Source organism: Patagioenas fasciata, chromosome 3, assembly GCF_037038585.1.
Source record: "Patagioenas fasciata isolate bPatFas1 chromosome 3, bPatFas1.hap1, whole genome shotgun sequence".
NCBI lineage: Eukaryota > Metazoa > Chordata > Aves > Columbiformes > Columbidae > Patagioenas > Patagioenas fasciata.
The window spans coordinates 99103279-99125781 of record NC_092522.1 but is presented as its reverse complement, the minus strand read 5'-3'; the positions used below and the strand labels follow the sequence as shown (position 1 = coordinate 99125781).

Below are 22503 nucleotides of genomic sequence, written 5' to 3'. Positions count from 1 at the left end.
CCAGGTCAAGAGAGATGGACCTACTGGAGAAAGTCCAGCAAAAGGCCTTCAAGATGATGAAGAGACTGGAGCATCTCTCCTGTGAGGAAAGACTGAGTGAGCTGGGACAGTTCAACCTGGAGAAGGCTTGGCTCAGAGAGATCTTCTCAATGTATATAAGTACCTGAGGGTGCCTGTGTGCTGCTACACGCTGCCCAGAGATGTTGTGAAATCTCCCCCCTTTGAGATATTCAAAAGCCAGCTGGACATGGTCCTAGACAAACAGCTCTAGGTGACCCTGCTTGAGCATGAGTATTGGATCAGGTGACCTCTGCAGGGTGTCCCTTCCATCACCTCCAGAAATGTCCCTTCCAGCCTCAACAGTTCCGTGATTTTGTGATTAGGTAGAAAAGTAGTAGGAAGAGGTGGCAGAGCTGGTCCCTTAGACTGAGGTAGTACATCGTCCATTACTATTATAACTGATAACTTAATGGAGATTTTTACTTTCTCAGATTCTCTGTCATGGCTCTGGTTGTTTGGGCAGCCTTTAGGACATGTGTATGAAGTACAGTATTTGCCACTTCACAGCATCTTCTTTTGTGTACAAAATACCTCTTCTGTACCAGATGTATTCATGAAAGACAACTTAGTGGGATAGGCATTTTTTTCATGAGTATGCTCCATGTTCTACTATTCAGTACAATAGCATTGCATGCAGACCTGATTTAAACAAGCCAGGAGAAGTTATTGTGCACCACTTGTGCTTTCCTGATGTTCATGTGTTACTGTATACATGCTTTAAGATCCACACAACTTTGTCGTGAAGCAGTCTCAGTTTGTGTCCTAATGCTTCAAGAGATATAATTGAAGGTTGGTATCAATCTGGACTGAGCTGGGCTGTAATTTCTTACTACTGTGTTCACTCCTTTACCTAATTCATAAGTGGTCATATTTTTCCTGGTTCTGTCAAAAATAGTGCTATCGTTATTGATTAACCTCAAGGAGTAAAACATAATTGTTGAATGTGGGAAGCAGTCTTACATTCCACATATCCTTACACAAGCATATCTGGTTAATGGCTACTCAGCATGAAAAACTAGGACAAAAGACAGGACAAGTAATAAATTAAATACTCAGATACACAAAATCTGGAGAATGAGAGATAATTAAGAAGATAGCAGAGACCGAAACTATCAGACTGTAGGTTGATGGATCATTGAAGGAGCAGCTCAAAGCCTTGAGGGAAACAAGATTGTGTGTCTAATGGATATGACCGAACTTCTTATGGGATATTTGAGGGGACTTGTGGGATTGTGTAAAAGTTATTACAGATCATCTAGGGGAAGAGCCAAAGGCAGGAAAAGGGAGCATAAGAAATCTGCTGATCGTTAGGCATGTGCCCAGTACCGTATCACTGCGGTGATAATTTAATACGCAAATGTATTTTATTAAATACTATTCCTAATTATTTTCCTGGTTGAGGGTTCTCTCTGTTCTCTGTGTGGTGCAGAGGTCTGAGAGCTGGAACTCACGCGTCTAGGGGCAGGAGAGAGCAGAGGGTTTGGGAGTCAGTGGCTGGAGGGGCTGATGTCCAAGCCAACTTCCAGTAGGAGAGTCAGGACTTTGAGAGGCAGCCTCTGAGGAGAACGCAGTTTGTGGCCAAGCTACAGGAGACTCATGTGCATGAGATCAGCCGCCACGTATGAACAGATCAAATCACTTGCATCATTTGTTTATGCACGTGCTGTTTGTGTGTGTATGGTGCTTTTTCTTGTGTTTGTGGTGTTCTTCTGGTGGCCCACGGTGCCTGTTCAGTGTGTGTGTGTATGAGGGGTGCTGGCTACTGGCTGGGCCGGGAAGGAGAACATCCCTGGGCCTTGAAGCCCACTGGCTTTGGCTTCACTGGAGCAGATTGCTCTGTGCACTTCTGCTTTTATTTAAAGGCACCAAGCCACAGGCCTCAAAAGGGGGTCAAATGGAAGTCCCACTGCCATAGTTAAGATCTAAGGCAACAATATTATGTTTTATAATTAAGTAGGTTTTTTTTTAAGGTTTGGTTTTCTGCTTTGTGAACTTGAGTCCTGGGGGAAGTGCTCTCATGTCAGAGTGTATTTTTATTCAGAAGTAAAATATTTGTAATAATTGCGAATGTAAACAATCCAGATTTGAAAAAAAAAGGGAATAAAAAATTGCATATTGCTGGAGTTGCTAGTGGTTTTCCTTAATGTGAATGTTCTTTTCTGTTTCAGAAAGAAAATATTTAAACACTAACTCTTACTCATATTTGGGAAATGTCATTGCTGTTGCTGGCAATTGAGAGCTGAGATTAAGTGAAATATTTGAAAATGATGATAAGTAGGCTCAGATTAATGCTGGGTTTTAGCAGCATGAAATGTGAGCGCCTGTCATGTTTTTATCTCTATTCACTAAAGATAAGAATGTAATCACTGGTACTTGAACATATGGGAAGCTGAGGCTTAAAACTCTTTCCAAGATAGGCAAGATTTGATTTTACTTCTTAAAAAACCCTCCACAATATTGAAAAATATGCATAACTGAGCAAAAGTATTCCGAATACCTTTTTACTTTTAAAGATGGATAGTTTCTAAGTCTTAACAACAACAAAAATATTTCCAAGCAGTACCACATGTTGAGGGAGTAAAACTCTGAAATTCTAATGCCTTTGTTTGAGGTTTGAAAGTAAGAGGTTGGCATCACACAGGCTGTTGTAATAAATTCTTTTCTATGTTTGTTGTTATTAGTGATCAAATATGGAATTCTTAAGTATTACTTAAATTTATTTGGACTTGTATAGTAACTTTCTCAAGTAAAAAAAAAGCCAATATATGAAGATTTGATAGCTCATTAAACAGAGAAAATGATTTGCAGTAGGAACCTTTTTTTTCTTAGATGTGAATGTCTTTGTTCGTGTTTAAAGACTGAATAAGAATATAGTCTTGGGCTGTGTTGACTGTAGTAAATAACCCTCGTCCCTAACAACAAGTACTTTTAAGATTTTTGGTAATTGTATTTCTCTGAAAGCAATCTAAGAGTAAAATTATCTTGTTTCCAAAAAAATCACTTCATTTTGTTGTTAAAACTCCTGAAAAGGGATTTAACAATCTTGTTAGAATTCGTTTAATTGCTAATCACTAGTAATTTTGAAAATTTCACTATATTGCAAATGAAAATATGGGCTTTTGAGGATGCTTAGAGATTGGAAGTTCTTGTACGGGAAACAGGAATGCTAGTAGTTGTTCAGAAATAATGAAGATCTGTGTTATGTATTGTGCATTTGATTATAAACAACTGAGATTCTTTTTGACCATCTTTGATAGTCGGGCAATTGAGATTAGAAGACTGGCGGAACTTGTCCGATCTCCTGTGTTTTTTCACAGAATCACATAATGTCTGAGCTTGGAAGGGACATCCAGAGATCATCTGGTCCAGCCTCCCTGCTCAAGCAGGGTCACCTGCTGGTTGCTCAGGCTTAGGGCTTTAGTAATAAGGTTTGTCAAGATTAATAACTACATAAGAGTTATCTCAAGATTATGATGGTCTACATTGTAGAACAATAGACGAAGCCTCATAATAGTGATGAAGACTATGGAAAACGAGATTTTAATCAAACGGGTTGTATGGGTATAGAGGTGCTTGTTCTCTTTGGACTGCATATTGGGGAAGTTTTTCTAGCATGGTTATGGTTGTTCTCAAAGCAGTTTTGGAATGTAGCGTTAGTGATAATCTGAAGTTTGTGATGGAAAAAACCTGCCATGGTTTCTGACAGTGACATTGAGGGTGCTTAATGAAGCAGCAATGAATCTTTCGTGCTTTCTAGCTGATTGCTTCTTGTGTAGTACTGGTTAGTAACTTCTACCAAACCATGCAGAGATGGTGGTTTCTTAATTTTGTTCCCTGGAATAAAGGGAAGAGGAGGGGGGAAAACTTCAAAATCATAATGTTAAAACCTTGGGGAAGTCGCTGTTGTCTGAATGACCTTCTCTTCCTCCAGTAACACTCCATTGATGCATGTTAATTAGAGCAGTAATGTATAGTTGAACTGAACAACAGATTCCAGGGTACCTTGGAGGACTGGAATCAATATTTAGTCTGTGAACCTGGGAGAAAGACAGCAAAAATGAGAAGCGTCTGTTCATAAATAATGTCAGGAAAAGAAGCAAAAGATCTGCCTGCAGCTAAAGAACAGTAAGCAGTATTGAAGAGATGAAATATTTGCATGTGTCAGAAGTTGATGGTGAAATAAAGTAAATTATCTCGTTGTTCAGGCTTGCTGTGAAGACAAGTCTGCCAGTACACTGTTTCCTTAGTTTTAGAATTACTAGGTATCTGGAACTAGATACAAAAAAGACTGAGGACTAAATTAAAAGCTGAGAAAGCTATTGGTAAAGATCAAGTCAGTGGTGAAACAGTTGATAAAATCACTGAATAACCTTCACCATTACGTGAAGCAGTATTATTTGACAGATTTGGATTTTGCTGACAAGGTAGCTTTCTAAGTGACTACTTCAATCTAGATATAACTGAAGCCTGAAAGACTATACAGCATTGCAAGAAAGATGCAATTAATAATCTTTTTTTCTGGGGAAAAAAAAATATCTAATGAGCATCTTGGTAACTGTCAGCTTAGCTGTATGTTAGAATGCAAAGAAGTACAAGAGATGGGTTCATTTGCATACTTTGGCCCTAACATGGAGGTGAAATGAGTGTATCCACAAGTAATAATGATGCAAAAACCAGCAACAGTTTACTTGCTGAATAAACAAGGTTTAATTATTGAAAAAAATTGCTTTAAAGACTAAATGTTAATCTTCAGTGCAGATGTTATTTATACCTCAATGTGAATGTGAAAGCTAGACATTTCCAAATGGAAAAAAGAAATCAATTACTTTCAGAAGTAAATGCCTCAGGAAAATATTAATTATTATTCTGAATGCATTTGAGAAATGCTGAGCTGAAATTAGTGGAGTTCAGTTTCGTCAAAGTTCTTAAAGTATTAGGTAAATATCTAGGACATGCAAGGAAGTTCTTCACAACTGTTATTTTTTTTTCTTCTGCCGTGGAAGATTTGTCCTTTGCCAGCTTGACTTAACTGACTAAATAGAAATATACATTAATTTCATATCTATAATATATATGAAATCTATAATAGATATTTTGTAATACAATTTGTATGTATATAGAGCTTTAAAATTGTTAGATATAGCAGTTAAGCAGCACTGATGATAACTGTTGTGCTCAACCCTTTAGAGTCTAAAAAAAGAAAATTGCAGTGCCAAGACTGCAACTTGGATTTCTTTGTTTAGATAAGTCATTAATTATCTGTTGCCTTTGACTTGCTTTGCTAAAGACTTAAGATTTGTGGTTTTGTGAAGGAGGGTGTGTGAGAGAGAGCAGCGGGGAGTTTTATTTAATTAGAAAACCAAAATAAATCAAAAACCCCCACGGAACCAACTTCAGCCTTGTATTGGTGTTTATAAAAACCACTAGAGTTTCATGAGGGAAATATTTTCTCGTCCTTTGAAAATGTAACTGGGTTGTTACATTTGTACTAAGAGCCCAGTAATGCTAATCTGTGTTATTTCTTTCCATATATTTGGTGGTGCTGTATAAATTATTACATAAACCATTTAGATTATTTTCATATTGGCCCATTGAAAAAAAACATTTGGTAATGTTGAAAAACATTTATGCTTAAATAGTTTTGAAAAACGTTCATAGAGATTGTGTACACTTAACATGGAATGAATAGATAGTTTGCTTTGTTTTTATTGAATTTATTTCAGTGTAAGTGCTGCTGAAATAACTTTTAATAGCTGAAAAAGCCTTGGCAAAAATTACTTATTACTTTTGTATAACACCTTGCTGTGAAAGGTTAAAACCCGACTTTTTTTCAAAAGCAAATTGATCAGCGCTAAAATGTCAACTGTCTAGGTGCAGCAGCACATGGGCATGCAAACACTGTGCTCTTATTTCAGGTTCCCCAGCTGCACAGCATTAGCATTGTGACATTTTCTTACAACATTAGCAAGATAGCTGATGTTTCAAAATCAATCAGGGTTCTTTTGGTATGAGGCAGACTGCAACTGAGTTGGATGTTGAAGCCATTTTTCTGAAATGTAATTAAATTGAATTCTTGGGTTCTGGCAGTATCTGCATCTCATGACTTCCTAGTAGTGGCTGCAAAATCGTACGGTTTTGAAGACAACACAAGATGATAATTCTGAAAGTCTTAAAAAAAGAAAAAGCAATATTAAGACTTTCTCAGAAGTATAAAGCTTTTCCAGACATATTTTAAATTTAAGGCAATTATTTTGGTGCCTGATGCATTAAAATGGAAGATAGAAAAATAGGCTTCCTTACTGAAGAGTTCATGTTCTTTAATACTGCTTTTTAGGGAGTCGCTAGCTAAAATTCAGGTTTTGTTGAAAAAAGAGTTGTTTTAAGGTTTTAGAATTCCTATTCATCAACAATGCTTCTAATCAGAGAGAAATGTATTAAGAAGCCTTTTGTGACTAGTGCTCCCCCCCCCAAGGCTGTACGTGAGCAATTTATGTTTGAAATTAGATGTCAGTATATAGTGGAGTCTCCCTTTTTAAGTAAAAGCTTGGGCTTGATTATATGCATTGAGAAGCACTTGTAGTTGGACTCAGGATAAGGGGAACTGGGATTTAAAGGTGTGTTATTTACTGTGATCATGCTGCGAATGTGCACGGTTCATGTTGATCCTAAACACTACAAATATGTAGAGTACTTTCATGTGTGTAGTGTATTTATAATAAAATGGTGAATGTTATGACACGGTCCTTAAGTAAGGAGAGCCCAGATGTTTCTACAGCATTATTTTTAACCTGTTCTGTATCTTAAAATGGGAGCGAGAGGAAAAGGAAAGCCTACCAAATGCTTTTGTAGCATCTCTTGGATATTGTTTTTCCTTTTGATCAGGCAGAAGGATTACTAATCTAGACAGTCTGGGGATAAGGAGAAAAATCCTGAATTAAGGTAAGAATCTTTCAATGAAAATACCTTGCTGCCCTCTCCCATTTTTCCAATAGCCCCGGTGAGGACAGAAAGCTGGGATCTCCTTCTGGCTCTCAGATATGTCACAGCTACTGTGCTGTGAAGAAAAAGAAGCCTATGTCTAGTTTTGGTTACACCAAAGCTGCTACTCTGTAAGAGTGATTACATCTGGAAAATAACTTGAGACATTGTTGGCCAAACACATATTTGAATAAAGCTTGTCTGATATTAAGGAGTTAGTTGTCACAAGTGTCGTGCCTAGTCACGTTAAATAGGTATTGCACAATGTAGTCACTCTTTAAAAAAATTAAATAGAAAGATGTGTATAGGTAGTGTTGGATTACCAGACTAAAGCCATTGCATTTCATTCACAAAAGATATTTTCTAATTGCTTACAGCTACTTTGGATGTATTACTACCGCAGGTACTACAATGTTATATTTTACTTGTATCTTTGTTTCCATTTATCTTTTAGCTCATCTTCCCCCTGCACTTCACTCCTGTGCAGACTTGTACTCAGCATTTAATGGCAACAAATAGACCGTAGTCAGAGGCATAACCAGGAGGACTTTCTGTTTCTAGTAGACATACAGCATAATGATTTTTAATCATTATCTAGGAATTGAGTGGTTTGAGGAGTCATGCAGTTAATATCATCTCTGTTTTCTGCCAAAGTTTATTCGTCAGATAAATAGATTTTAAATTCCTGAAAATAGGCTTGTTATTTAGTCTTTGATGGAGATGAATTGTTCATATCGGGAATTTTAACAGTAAGTTTGAAGAATTTCAGCAAAAGCTGTTGTTTGCATGTGTACTGCAAGTGAAAGGAGTTTCCCCTTCATGTGTCTTGCTGGTCACCAGGTCACATTCTGGTTTAGCTCAAAGCTGAGCTGAGTTTGTTTCTGACCAATCACAGAAACATCCCTGAAAAAAGTCACTGTTTTATTAAAACTTCCAGCAGGGTGCAGTGTCAGCACCTTGCACGGTTAAAATTAGGGTAATCTTAATGTGACAGAAACACGGTGGCATAATGTTACCTTCAGAACACTCCCATGAAGTATATATCCATATAACAACATTCCTCTCATTTTTATCTAGTTCATGTAATAATTTTCTACTCACTTGTTAACACTGGTTAAGCTATGGTATAATTGCTATTGTCTACAGAAACAAAGCTTTCAAGTTTATGTTAGCATCAAGGTTTCCACTTTTTTTTTTTTTTGTTTTGCAGATCTCTTGGGGAAAATCTGTTAAAGGTGTAAGTTACTGGTATGTTTCAACCTGCTGGATAGGAGTAGGTGTGGTGTTTTGTTTTTTAATGCCCTTTACAAGCCATTTTGTAATAGCCCGCACATTTAATATCTTTTTCCCTGTCTGCTCCAACCTCAGTTGAAAAATCTTATTTGTATAACCATGGCAATAAGTTTACAGTATTGCAGTTCATACTAATCAAAATCAGTTCTAGCAAACAATCTAAACTTTTGTGCCTTTGTTTCCCTTTGAGCTAATAGCTAATGCTTTTCTGAACCATCAGATATGTATTGAGTCCTTTTCAGACTGACAGAATTAACTAACTAAATGTTTCAGGGCAACAGTGAATAGGAAGCTTTTTGGGGGGGGTTAAGAGGAGCAAACAAAAAGCAAAGGGCACAATTAAGACACTTTAACAAGAATGGCACATGGTGTGAAGTGGCATATTAGAAAACAATGAAACAGAAAACCTGTAAGTTATAGTTTATTCCTTAGGCAGCAATGAGAAAGCGAAATAGATTTTCTCTTTAAACTTTTGAAGTCCTAACTGTAATAATTTAATGTCTGACTAAAATTATTGGCCTTTTTTTTTTCCCCTCCATTATTAAGGAAGCATTTTAGTGATGTGTTCACTGTGAAAATTGTTGAATTGTTGATGTTACACAATGTTTCTTTCCTCTCTTCATAAAAATATTACTTAAATTGCATGAAAGCAATCAAGTACAATCTAAAGCTTTCACTTGGTAGGCTGAAATTGAGGTTCTGATGTTCAAACTCATTTTGGTTTTCTTTGTGCTCTCTCCTTTCTTATTCTAACAACTGGGAAACAGAAATGCAGGAAGGGGTTGCCTGTAGCGCTGAAGGCATTGAAGTGCATCGTAGGAACAAATGGTGGTGGGAGAATGTACTAAAGAGTACAGAATATAGCAAAAGAATATACTGGTCCATGGTTTGTTTCTTTGCTTTCTAAACAGAAATTTCCTCTCTATACTGAACCTTTTAGCAGTCTAATCCTTCATTCTTTTGTTCTTGAATAAATGTAATGGGAAGAAGCAAGAGCTTTCGCAGTGTAAATTTAATCTTCATAAAAATGTTGTCTGTAACCTGTGGTGTAAGATTCCAGACACTTAGGATTTTGTTTCCTTTCTAATACTCTTGTTTCTGATTTCTCTGTTCTCATTACTTTCCAAAATTTGCTTGGTCATCTAATTGAAATCTAACAAAAGCGTAACAATTGTAGTTTTTCTTTGCTGCATCAAAATCACTGTTAAAGAAATTGCTGTAGGTGTTTTTCACTAATGCATTAATGATATTTCGTTGAAGAGTTAGAGCATGAAATATGGGACAGTTATTTCTATACTCTTTAAGTCAGCATACAATACACTTATCTTAGAGGTTTTTACTTAATCAACTGGTTTTGTTACTGATGCTACAAAGATGGAAAGATTTGGAATTGAGCAATGACATTTTATAACGTAAACTATTTCCATACTCTTCTGCTTTTCTTTTTTCATCTGTGAGCTGTGTTGTTACAGTGTTCTGTTATTTCTTGCTATTATTAATAGTATAATTGCTTCAAGTCTACTTCATTTTTTTTAAACTTCTATGAGTGGAGAACAGGTCTTATGAACCTTTGACTGGTTTTCACCAATGCTTAGAAACTGTTATACTAATGGTATAAAAGATTTGTGGATAATATTAAAGACTATATAATTACCTTGTCAGTGTTGTGTCCAGTAGCATTTAAAACTAGTTTTGTTGCCAATTTGTTTAATTAGAGCAATTAAAAATGAAATGGAAAAGCAACTAACCTGGATGTGATCTCTCCAACTTAGAAGTTGATAAAAGTTGAAGCCCAGCAATGGAGTAGTGAAATGTTAAAATGATTGTACAGGAAACTTGTAGGGAAATGTGCAATTGTAGGGAAAAATTAACTATTATGTAATACTGCTGATTGTAAACACAAAGTCTTCCTACATTTTTCTTTGACCTTTTTGGGAAGAGTATTAAAAATGTGCTCTAAATTAGTATATTAAATTTGATGGTTAAAAATGGTATAATTTATTAATACAATTTCAAATGGATATGGTGACTATACTTGTTACTTTTGGAGGTGGCTTCTTTGGGTCAGATCTCTAGATTACCAGGGAAGCAGTTAGGAGTGGGGGGTGAAATTCGATTTTTTTTCTGTCCAGATGTGATCAACTTTCTCTTTTTTAAAGGGATTTATAGCGGATTTTCAACCGTTGTGTATTAGTTTCTAGTTAAACAAATGTAGTATTTTTTTACGAAGTTTGGCATAGAGTCAGTTGTTTTTAATTGCCTCTGTTAATAGGAAAGATTTACTTTTGAGTGTTAAAGGTAAAAGGAGGTAGTATAAAAGAACACTCAGTAGATTTTGTACAAACCAGTAGCAGCTGTTTTTTGATTCCTGTAAGAAGGGCAACTAAGCTTTCCAAATACGGTGAGATCTTTGCTTAACCTCACATTTTACAGCTTCTTATTGGTGTGAAATGATTTTATTTATATGTGTGTTGGATTGACCCTGGCTGGCAGGAAAACCCCTCCTCATCCTTCCCTGAGGGATGGGGGAGACGTTCAGGATGGGTAAAAATAAGAAAACGCATGGATTTGAGGTAAAAATGGTTTATTAAGCAAAGAAGAGGAAAAAGGAGAAAAACGACAAGAGGTGTGTGCCCCAGCAGCCCGGTGCCCAGCCAGGCCCTGCGCAGGGGCTGCTTTGGGAAAACTGCCCCTCGGTTTTACTGCTCAGCGGGATGTTGTATGGGCACGGGTGGTGGGAGACTTCTGCAGATTCTAACAGTAACTGGCCTTTTTCCGTTTGTTGGTTTGGGGTGTTTTTGTTAAAACCTTTTATTTGGTTTTTATGACTGCCTTGGTCAATCCTCTATTTCTTATTTGCATTTGGATTAGAGCCAATCCCTCACTGCCCAGGGAAGTGGTGGAGTCACCATCCCTAGAGGTGTTTAAAAGGCCCTTAGACAAGGTTCTTAGGGACATGGTTTAGTGCTAGAGTTAAGTTATGGTTGGACTCGATGATCCTGAGGGTCTCTTCCAACTGAAATGATTCTATGATTACTTGATTCCTTCACACCATCTGTTAGTGGTGGAACTATCACAGCAGAAATAGACAAGCGTTCTAGGAAAATCTCATCATCTGTGCTACATAAGGCTTCCAGACCTGTACCTCGTCTTAATCCAGACCTTGTATGGAGGTGATGTTTGTTCTGGCACTGCCAGTGGAGATACAGTTTAAATAACTGGCTAGTCCCTCTAGAGAAGTGCCTGTGTTTCCCAGAACTGCAGAGTGCCAGCTCAGAACCACGGGCTCAGCAGGAAAAGTACCGTGTATTTTGGAGGTGTGTTTAGCACTTGACAGAGCAGCCTTCCATTCAACATCTCTGCAAGCCTCCTTGAAGTAAATTTTGTTATAAAGCTTGGAGTTATGAAGGAAAAATTTCTTGGGGGGGAAAAGGCAAGATAGCTTTCTAGGGACTGAACATTTTTGAGATACCCTGTCCTTAGAAATATTCTCAGTGCAACCACCCTCCATTTGAACTACAAGTCTCATATGATGTAATCCTACCTGTCTGGGTTTGAAAAGAACTGAGGAGACAAAAGCACACGAGGCCTACTTGCACAGTGTTTGTTAAAATATGAAAAAAAATAGCATGAATGCCAGCACAGGCAGGTCGAGGTTATTAAAAGAGCTGAGTTTGACAGATTGTGTAGAGGCAGATTGCAGGCTGGGGATGCGCATGTGGGCAGCAAGCCTCTTGTTGTTCTAGGAGTGTATGCAGTTGATAATGAAATTATCTTGGTACCAATTTACGTTTTAGGTTCTCTAATGCACCCTCCGAATGGAACGTTTCTTTTTTTCATGGTAAATTGTAGGAAGGGCCTGGCATAATTCAGTAGCCTGCCTCAGCAAAAAGGGGTTTGTGCCTTTGCCACAAACCCCTTCTTTCTGTGCTTTCTTCCTGAGACTTCCTTGTCATTTTTCTCAATAGCATCCAAATTAATGAGATTTTTGGAAAAAAAATAAAAAAGTATTCATCAAATGATCTGACAATGTATTAAAATTTTCTTGTGCGATCCAGCTAATTAGGACATCTCATTTAGAAAGTAAACTCTTATCTTTTTTTGTACAGAGAAACACTTAAAGAGCAAATAACTCTTACATGAAAACCTCAAAATCAAGAAATGCATGCACTCCTAAAAAATTGACACAAGTTAATTGAGCCATGATAAGCTTTTGCTTAATTGCTATATGTGAAAATGTCATTGCCTTCCTGGTAGCATGTGAAGCTGTTATTTAACTTCAGGCTTTGTGCCAAGTTAACTTGTTTAAGGTTTATAGTAAATCTTCAGTAACTCGCAGTTTCGTGTGCTGGTCTCATGTTTGGATGGGGAGAGGAAAACCAGACCAGTTCTTAGACTTCAGCCAATAAGTCGTCATCCTTTTACATTCTTTATTACTTGAAGTACCGCTGCCAAATCTTAATTCTAATGTTCATGTAGTTTTCTAATCATCACGTGCTTTCTACCTTCTCAAATTGTTACCTGCTTCATGCCATATGAAAATGTCCTGTTTATTTGCCACAAATGCAGCATCGTTAACACTAGAGATGCGATTGTCGCATGGAAGTCAATACAAAGAACAGCTCAGATTCTTGCTCTTCTACAATACTGCATAAAAATATCACTGAATTTTTAGAAAACTTGCTTTTTGAAATACTGATTACTGATACAGCTGGTGACTCTGGTGCTAAAGCCTCATGTATGTAATGAATGGGTTTGATCTTTCAGGAGAACCTTAAACTCCTCCATATTCATATAGTCTACCTATGAACTGAGGGAGTTTGGCGTGGAGTTTCTTATGCTTACAAGTAACCTCCCTGTACCCAAACACTGAGCACAGCTTTTTCTGGGGTATATATATTTGTGGGTTATAAATAGAAGTTGGAGCCTACTAGTCAGTCCTGCTTCAGTGCTTGCCTTTACTTCTTGTGTGTTGAAGCCAGCAAGGTAAAGCTACACTGTTGATGCTGAAAGGTGTTTATTTTTTTAAAATAAGATTTTTAAAGAGTATGTGTAACTGTATTCATGCCATTCTAAGTTACCTGCAAAATACTGATTAACTTGATGGTAATTTATACAATGTGAAATATGTTGAAATTTTTAATTTTTACCAGGTAGTTTTCAAAATACAGCCTAACTTGGCAGCAATAGAATAATAAAATGCATATTATTTTAAATATTTTATAGTAGAGGTAAATCAGCAGAACTACCATGTGTGTACATTTTATAGGTGAAGGTAAGATACCTACTGATATTAAACAAATTGAATACTTCTTCAAATTATTTTAGTTAATACATCAATTAACTAGTATTAACTTGTTCAATTACAGACAGCTAGGTTTATTTTTTTAGAAGTACTTTAATGTTTTACTTAGTCATATGAAACAGTTACAAGAAAGTATGTATTCAGTTTAGAACAGTAAAATTACAAAATCCAGGTTACGCCCATTAATTTAAAAAAAACAACTGTACACAGAGACATGTCTATATAAAGGTTATACAGTGCAAAAATATGGAAATTTTTTGATACAAATTTGAATTGTATATAATATGGCTTAATGGAATATATTTACATTATGTGGTTGCTAGAAGGTTGTCTAGGTAGGATATAACTTCTAGTTAAAAAGTATACCACTTTCAACAGTGTCTTGCGGTTTAATTCAAATAACATTGTAATTCTAAAAAAAAATATTTTTCACTATTTGACTTTGTTAACTTCTAAATATTTCTGCTAACTTCTGGAATCTGAAAGATTCTGGAAGGTTGTACTTAGTTACCTTCAACAGGAGAAAGTATGTCTTATCCAATGTTAAGACAAATTGTGATTTCTTACATAATTCCTTCTTTGTGTTATCAAACCTTTTTGAAGCTGTTATTATTAATTGAACTTCTGCTTTCTTGTAGCTGACAGCACGATCGCTGCCTTCCATACAGTCTGATGAGAGACTACAACCTCTCCTTAATCATCTCAGGTAACAAAAACATAAAGTATGAGTGTGTTCTTTCATATAGATTAAAATAACAGTATCAGTAGAATGTTTTAGCTACATTTTTTTTCCGACACCTCATCTGTGCAATTTGCTTTGACTGGAAAAAAAAAATCCCTGAAAGTATCCCTTCAACTTGACAAAAGCTTTACAAATGACGTGAAACATAATTTACAGAGCTGGTGTTGCTTCTAAGTAACAAGTAAATGTATCTAGCTTTTATGAAACCTTTTTTTAATAGTAAGGGCAAAGTTGTTAAGTCCCTTTATGAACAAAACAGATTCCAAATTATACCGTTCAGAGTATGGACCTTCCTTGCTGTGGATATTTTATACTCTGTGGTCTTTTTGGAAGATTTCTCCATCACTGTCACTGGCGAATGGAGTCCTGTTCTCTTCTTTTAATGGAGAGAGCTGGAAATGTGAACAATTAAGAGTGCTCTACAAGACAGCTGAAATAACCTGCCTCTCTCTTTGTGAAATACATTATATAGAAGCTTTCTACTTTCTTTGAATGTGTTTGGGGTCAAGAGTAAGAAAATAACAGTTTTCTGATGCTCTTTGGGTTAAGCATAGATTTGGTCTCTCTCTTATACATGTGATTGCTTCTTACCCCTTTGTGTTGTTTGAGAGAGTTTTCTTACTACAGTAATGTGTAGGACAAAGATCTTAAAGGAGAGGGAGGTGCATTGACTTAAAATCACTGAATAATTTAGCTTGGAGTGAACCTCTGGAGACCATTTGATCTAGCCCCTGCTCAATGCAGATCCAGTTAGATCAGGTTGCTCAGGTATTTATTCAGTTGAATATCTATCTCTAAGGGTAGAAATTTACTCAAATATTGAATGCCAGTAATGAAAGCTCTGGTTTTGAACACATACAGCTTTGCATTGAGATCACTGAAATGATATTGGATGAATTAGGAATAGAGGTCATTAGGCACTATCATGGCTGTACTACACCAGAATTAGGATGCAGATCTAGTTAGCATGCTCTTTATTTCCTATGGTGCTCTACTGCTTGAGGTACCTGTACTCAAAACTTGACTTTTTTTTTTTTAAATGAAAAAAAACCCCACTAATTTTTATTGCATAGAAACACTTTCATGTTTTATTGTTTTTAGTGTAAAACAGAATAGGAAAAATCAGCTTTAATTATATTTTTGCTTATTTACATGTGAATGAAGATCATACTGCAGTTTAACTGTTAGGTAGCTGGTTAGGGGATATTTCTGAATGCCAGTAACCTGCCATGTTTTCGTTACCATGCATCCTACTGGGATTTGAAAAAAAAATACTCCTCAGTGGCGCAGCTTTCTCCATTTGAAGCTAAAGAGCAATTAGGTTAGCTTTTTATAAATTGTGCTCTCTAGGAATAACTACTGAGAAATTTGAAATTTCTTTTGATATGTTGTGCATCTATGTATGTAGAACAGCCTTCAGTATCACAGCAATCGGAATCCTCTCTGTGCTTTCTATGCTTTTTTTAAAATATGGGAAAAGGAAAGGTTTGCAGAAAAGCTGCTTAAACAGGGATACTGTATCCTACATTTATGCAAAAAGATATTTTTTGCACATTCTTATGTTAACTTGCATATGTATATTTAATGACTGGTGACTTCCATTTTGCTTTTATGCAAATGGAGGGGCTGTTCCCAGTATATTTTGTCACCAACTGAAAAACTACACAAATGCTTCTGAGGTGCCTTTTTGGAAATTCTCTTAAAATAGACAAAAATACATCATACCCTGACAACTTGAAAAACAAGCTCTGGCAGTGAACAAACAAATGACCAAGTAGGTCTTCTCTGTTATTTATTTCTGTGAATCTGTGATTTGTTTTTGCTTCATCTTGCTCATAGGAGAGGAGAATGTTTTCCTCCACCTTCATTGTGTGAATTCTTACAGCACTATTTTATTTTTGGCATAAGTCAATAAAGCTTTATCAGGGGACCAAAAGCTTAGATAGAAACGTATGAAAAGAGCACAGAATTGAAGGTTACAGAGCATTGTTTGGTTGTTAATGCCCTACACATTCATATCTGCTTGTGAGTTTTAAATTAGTCCTCATAAAAGGTCATCTTACTGTACTGTCTGCATAGATATTTTAATCCAAGCCCACTTCTAAAGTGCACATAGCATGTATTTTGTAATTGGACTGTTCTGGACTGAATATGTATTTTATATGTGACTTAGATCCTCTTTTTGTCCTATTCTGCTTCATTGGTGCTTTCTAATAGTAATTGTACTAGACCAAAAAAAAAAAGAACATTTTTAGATAAAATGTTAAAATATTTGATACAAGATTGTGCTTAGGGATTTCACATGCTCACAGTAGGCTACAAGGAGATTTAAATTGCTAAAACTTCAGCAGTTTAATGGAAATGGAAACTTTATGTCTAAATGCATGAGAAGAACACTTTTTCAACTCCTGCTTTCAAAGGGGTTTATATGGCGTTTGTAACATTCTACCGTTTAAAATCCTCAGCAGGAATAATTTCAAAGATAGAAAAAAACTGTTGTATGTAATCCCATCAAACTACTATGGGACTGTGCCTGTACATGAATTCTGAGGAGGAACTGAGTTGAATTTGTTTAGTCTGGTGAAGAGCAGGCTTAGGGATGACCAGAGGGCAGCCTACAACTGTTGGAAGGGCAAACATCACAGTACTGGGATTCTTGGTGGTGTCAGAGGATATAACAAATGACCATGGTCACACATAGCTGCTTGGGAGGTTCAGATCGGACATTAGGAAGAATGCCTGGGCTAGAACAATAGGTGCAGCAGATCACCCAGAGATGTAGAGTCTTGGTTCATGGAGATTTTTAGGACACAACTAGAAAAAGCCGTATCTCACCTGACTGGTGATGGCAGTAGTCCAAGCTGAGGTGGGGTGTGGGACTAAGCAGTCTTCTAACATCCTTTACAACCAGCATTTTGTATGATTCTATTAATTCTGTCTTCAAATGATTGTTCTGAAGCTTGATACAAAACCCAGCTGTTTTGCAAGACTGGATTTTTTTAATACGTAACACAATACTCATGCAGACATGTTCACCCTCCTTCTCACTTACGCTCATCTCACAAGCAAGTAAAGAAGAATGCACACCTTACTGGACTGGTGTCGGTTACTATTCTCAACACTTACAAAGTGACCTTCATATCCTTACTAAATTTCACAATATATTAACACACTTGTGAATGATACAGTATTTATCAGGATAGTCCTACAACTGTTTACTTGAAAGACACGGATCCCACTCTTGGAAATACTGATGGAGTGGAGGTTTCTTCTTGGTCTGCAGTGGTGTGAATGTATATATTGGTCTTTATTTGCAAGATATGTTTAGAAAACTTTTGGTAACTAAGATTTTGGATTTTTAGAAAGAGAGTTTTTCAAGTGATTGAGTCAGGCTGAATGGTGGGAGGCAAAAATTTATATATGGAGTTAAAATAAAACTTTTTAGAAGTGAAAAGTGAAGACATTGCTGCTTGTATTCCAGTAAAACACAAAAAGAAATTATGAAGAACTGTAGATATTTCTAGGTGAGTAAAAAGCTTGATCAGGAAGTAACCTCAGAAGCTACATGGAATAAAAGAAAGGATGAGTCTGGAGTAAGACCTAAAACTGGAAGCAAAAAAAAAAAGAAGAAAGCTGGGTTGGTTTGTGTTGTAATGTGTTTTCAAACCAGCAGTTGGAAGCTGTAAGGTATTGTTTTCTTGTGATGAAATCAAGGAACCCAGGGAGTCACATGACCTGGCACCTAAAATGACAACCCCAAAATCTGTAGTCCTTTGAGCTCCTTGGGACAGGAATCCAACAGCGTAACTGCCCAAAGCTGCATGACCAGTGCTGGCCTCTTTATGCCCAGCTGCAATCCGGCATGTATTCTGGATGGATAAAGCATTTTCAGAGTTTGTGGGGTTCAGCTCTTTGATGAGTGGTGTCAAGTACCAAGACACTATGACCATGCAAAAGTCACGTGCTAGTTTTTAGCGTAAAATAAGAAAACACGTATGAAAAACTTTTCCTGTTTGCTTACCACGCTGAGGATATTTAAGTTTTTCAGGGCCTGAAAAGTATAATTTTGTCTTCTCCCCCATCAGATGAGATGCTAAGCAACCTGCTGTAGTTAACTCTGTTTTTAGCAGGGAGTTGGACTAGATGATCTTCAGAGATCTCAGCCTCAACAGCAGTGCGATCCTGTGATCTGAATTCTAAGTGACCTCTCATCACTCCTTTCAGATAAAGGGAGGGAGGGTTTCTTTACCATGTTGACTACAGTGCTGAATTTTGTGAATCTTAATTACTTACATTACTGTCAATTATTTTCTTGGTTTTGCCTAACATTGCAGACCTGAATTTGTAAAAGAATGCATTTCTAAATTTGTAAAAAAATAGTTTTGAACAGTTTTTAATGATGCTGTACTGTTTGCTTTGCTCTTCAGCCATTCTTACATTGGTCCAGATTACAGCGTGCAAAAGAGCACTGGGAAAATCTCTCTAGAACAGATCGATGCTGTGAGTCCTCTCTGTTAATTGGGCTATATTGTATGTAGATATGTAACTTTTAGAATTCAAATACTCTATGTACAGACAACATATAAAGCCTTTGTCTTTTTTTAATTCATATTTGCTTTGTAACTCGTGAGAAGTACTTGAATGAAATTGTGATAAAGTTTAAAATGGAGCAGAATTAACTGAAAATGAGTCTAATCAGGATTTAGACTGGAGCTATAATGAATTGCTTGATTTGCTGCTTAATTTTGTGTGCATTCACAAATACCTAACATAATTATAAACAGAATTTAAGAAAATTTTCTTATTTAACAATTTTACAGCCCATGATGTTTAATTTGTGATTATTCTGTTGCAATACTAGTCTTTTCAGTGGTGTTTTTTGAACTTCTGACTTACAGAAGGGTTTTTTCAAAGCAAAAGGAATAAAATAAAATGGATTGTAAAACCACCTCGATGGTGCAGAGGCAATTGAAAACAGACTACAACTCTTTTATCTGAACTTCAGAAATTGTGTTTTCAGTGTTCATCTTAGCAATGACAGTGTTCCTTTGGTAGTGAATTCCACAACATGACTCAGCTGTTAAAAATGCAAAGCTCCAGTAAACTAGAACATCACATTTTCTTATCTTTGAGGTCTTGCTTCATAATAGTATTCTTCAGGGAAAAAACCTGCAGGTCAATTGTAAAGAATTTTACTCCTGCTTGTAGTTTTTCAAAGATGTTTAAAAACAAACCCAAACAATCCTTCCCCAGAAAACTCTTAACAAAGGTTATGTTGCCATTCCAGAAACTAAAACAAAGAAGAAGAAAGAAACATTGTAATGGAACTGTGGATATATTTTTCCTGATGGCAATTAAACCTTTCTTGCTTTGTAACTGGAAATATTTTAATATAACCTACCACTTGTGTTACTCTGTCCTTTGGATTTCTTGAGGTGGTTGTTGTAGGTGATCTTTTAAGGACACATTTGTGTTATTGTCAGTCCCAAGGTGCTCTGCACATGCATATCCTTTCTTCCGACCATGGCCATTTTCTAGAGGAGCTAATTAATAATCACAATAAGCATATATCCTCCAAAATAAACAATCAGTATGCCTTAAACGCAGTTTTTTCTTGTGGCAGCTTTCTGTGAAATCGTTCCCTCTTTGCATGCGCCAGTTGCACAAAGCCTTGCGTGACAACCACCATCTCCGGCACGGAGGCCGGATGCAATACGGGCTGTTCTTAAAAGGCATCGGCTTGACTCTGGAACAGGCACTGGAATTTTGGAAGAAAGAATTTATCAGAGGAAAAGTGGATGCAGACAAGGTAATTCAACAAATGAAAAATATCTAGGTATGTGAATGTGAGGATGTAGTTAATGTGTACGTTGTGCTACATATTTGGATAGACGCTTGTTAAAGTAGGTAATTGGGCTAAAGGCACAGTAATATATTTTAAAAGTGTGGTTTTTTTCTCTCTTTGCTTATTCCATTCCATTCCATTCCATTCCATTCCATTCCATTCCATTCCATTCCATTCCATTCCATTCCATTCCATTCCATTCATTTGTCATTCTCCCAAACCATGGGGTAAACAGGCAAACCGCAAAGATTTTGATAGATGAGAACTAGAAAAATCTTACTTTACCGCTGAATCACTAGGAAACCAATGTCCTTTATGAAATACAGGTACTTTGTGACTAAATGAATTCACCAAGCGGGTAAGTGACAACAAACAGTACTATCTGAAGGGCAAGGTTAACCATTTTTGTTGGTTAATTAGAAAAAAAAAATAATTGGACAGCTGTGTGTGAGGTTAGCTTGCTTTAGCAAATTTACAGTCTAAGAATAAAAGAAGGAACTGGAGGTGAACAAAGACAGAAAAATATGTTCAAGAAGACAGCAATAAAATGTTGTTCGGTGCAATGTGCAGTATTATTGACATATTAATCATTGGTCTAACCCTTGCCAATATTTTTGAGAGTGAGAAAAATGTTACATGTGCTGTCTCTTTGGGAGCATGAAAAATGTATGCTAATTTTTGGAGCTTTGTGAGCTGTTCCTTACCTTGACCGGCCTGGGTAGAATCAAACAGGATTCCTCTCTCCTTCATCTCTGCCTGGCCTGCGGTGTGCGTTAGAGCAGAAATTTCAGACTCATGTCATTTTTGTTTGGACTGTGATACGTTGCATCTAATATTGTGAGATCTCAGCTTTCCTGAGTACTGCAAAGTATTTCAGAGTGTTTGGTAGGCAATCGTTTGTTAGCTTAGGTCCTCTGGGACATGGCTATTTATACAAGATAGGGGGCAAAAAGTGATGCTGACTACAATACTTATGGCACTTGTATCTCTTTCATGTCCCAGAGGACAGATCAACTGGTCTGCAGATTTTTTGGGAAGGAGGAAGGGATTCGAAGATATTATTTGAATGAGTACTTAAATCTCTGTAAATCTTGCTCCTTAAATGAGATATGATGTAAGAGGGGATATGTTTTGTTAAAAAGGAAATCCACAATGCATTCCCTTACAAAGGTTTCAAGAAAGAGTTTGAAGAGAGGTGATAACTTAAATTTTGCAGTTGAATGCCAATTAATTGCTAGTTGAATTCAAGAAAGTGCAAACTTTTCAGTTGCTATTTCCTGTGCTTAAAGGAAATTGAAAGAATAAAAACAAGTTATCAGAAGTAATAATAAAAATATGTATATTATTTCTGTTTCAAAAAAATTGGGCACAGGCCTGATTGCACCTACTTGTGCTTTGACCCTAGGTGTATGCACATGTGTGAAGACATGTGTGTACCTTGGATCTTGTTTTCAATCACAGGGTTATGACTTTCTGCTATGGTATCTCTCTTGATAGGCTCTGGAAATAAATGAAGTTTTATGATCCTGTGCTTAGCTTTGAATGTTAGAAAGCATATTGTAAATGAAGCAAGGGTGTTGTAATTACTGCATTTTTCACAAGCAGGCTGCTATTTCCATGTAATTTGTATTCTTCTCAAGTTCTAGATAACCAGTTCAGACTGCAGTAAAAAAACAAGCTGATTTTTCACACCTGTAACTGAAATCAGTGGCCTGTGCTTTTTCACAGTAAAATGTCATACAATATCCAGAAAAAATGAAGATTAATACAATTCTTATTGGTACTTTCTTCTTTTGACATTTTTATTTTGTGGCACTCATGCTATTGTTCCTTTCCTGTAGAGTGGAGATAATAATACTGTTTTATTTTACTGAAGTATTGTGAAGATATGTGCATGGTAAGCTTAATTATTTGTTACTGACTGGTTCATTGCAAAGAGGGAGTGTTCAATTTGCTGCATATGATTATGGTTTCAAAATTGTGTGTTTGCATTTGTCTTTAATGGCTGCAACATTTACACCAGTTCTCAATCTTAAAAATTCTTGGCAGACTTCAGTCTTCAGCAGGGAGGAAGTTGCCTTGAACGCACCAGCGGCACTGGGGTGCCGACCACCAGCCTGAGCGTAGGCACAAGGAAAACTTGCACCCAAAAGAACTCCTGCACTCTGAATCACTGATGTACCCCAGGCATCACTGTAGAGAAGTTTGTAGGAAACAATATTTTACCTTTAGAGAGAAACCTGTGCAAAATATTGTAAATGAAGTGTGAAACCATGTATT

The 22503-nt window shown here is 36.6% G+C and overlaps 1 protein-coding gene across 2 annotated transcripts in view; it reads left to right on the top strand.

Moving 5' to 3' along the window:
• PRIM2 (DNA primase subunit 2) overlaps positions 1 to 22503 on the top strand; it is a 102396-nt gene that overhangs the window by 43103 nt on the left and 36790 nt on the right. Inside the window, exons 8-10 of one of the 2 annotated variants that reach the window (XM_065834555.2) lie at positions 14275 to 14342; positions 18806 to 18878; positions 20002 to 20187. The exons of the other annotated variant lie outside the window; for it this stretch is intronic. Of the exons in view, the coding sequence (XP_065690627.2) occupies positions 14275 to 14342; positions 18806 to 18878; positions 20002 to 20187 (327 nt within the window). The remainder of the gene's footprint in view (positions 1 to 14274; positions 14343 to 18805; positions 18879 to 20001; positions 20188 to 22503) is intronic. 2 annotated transcript variants of the gene reach the window in all.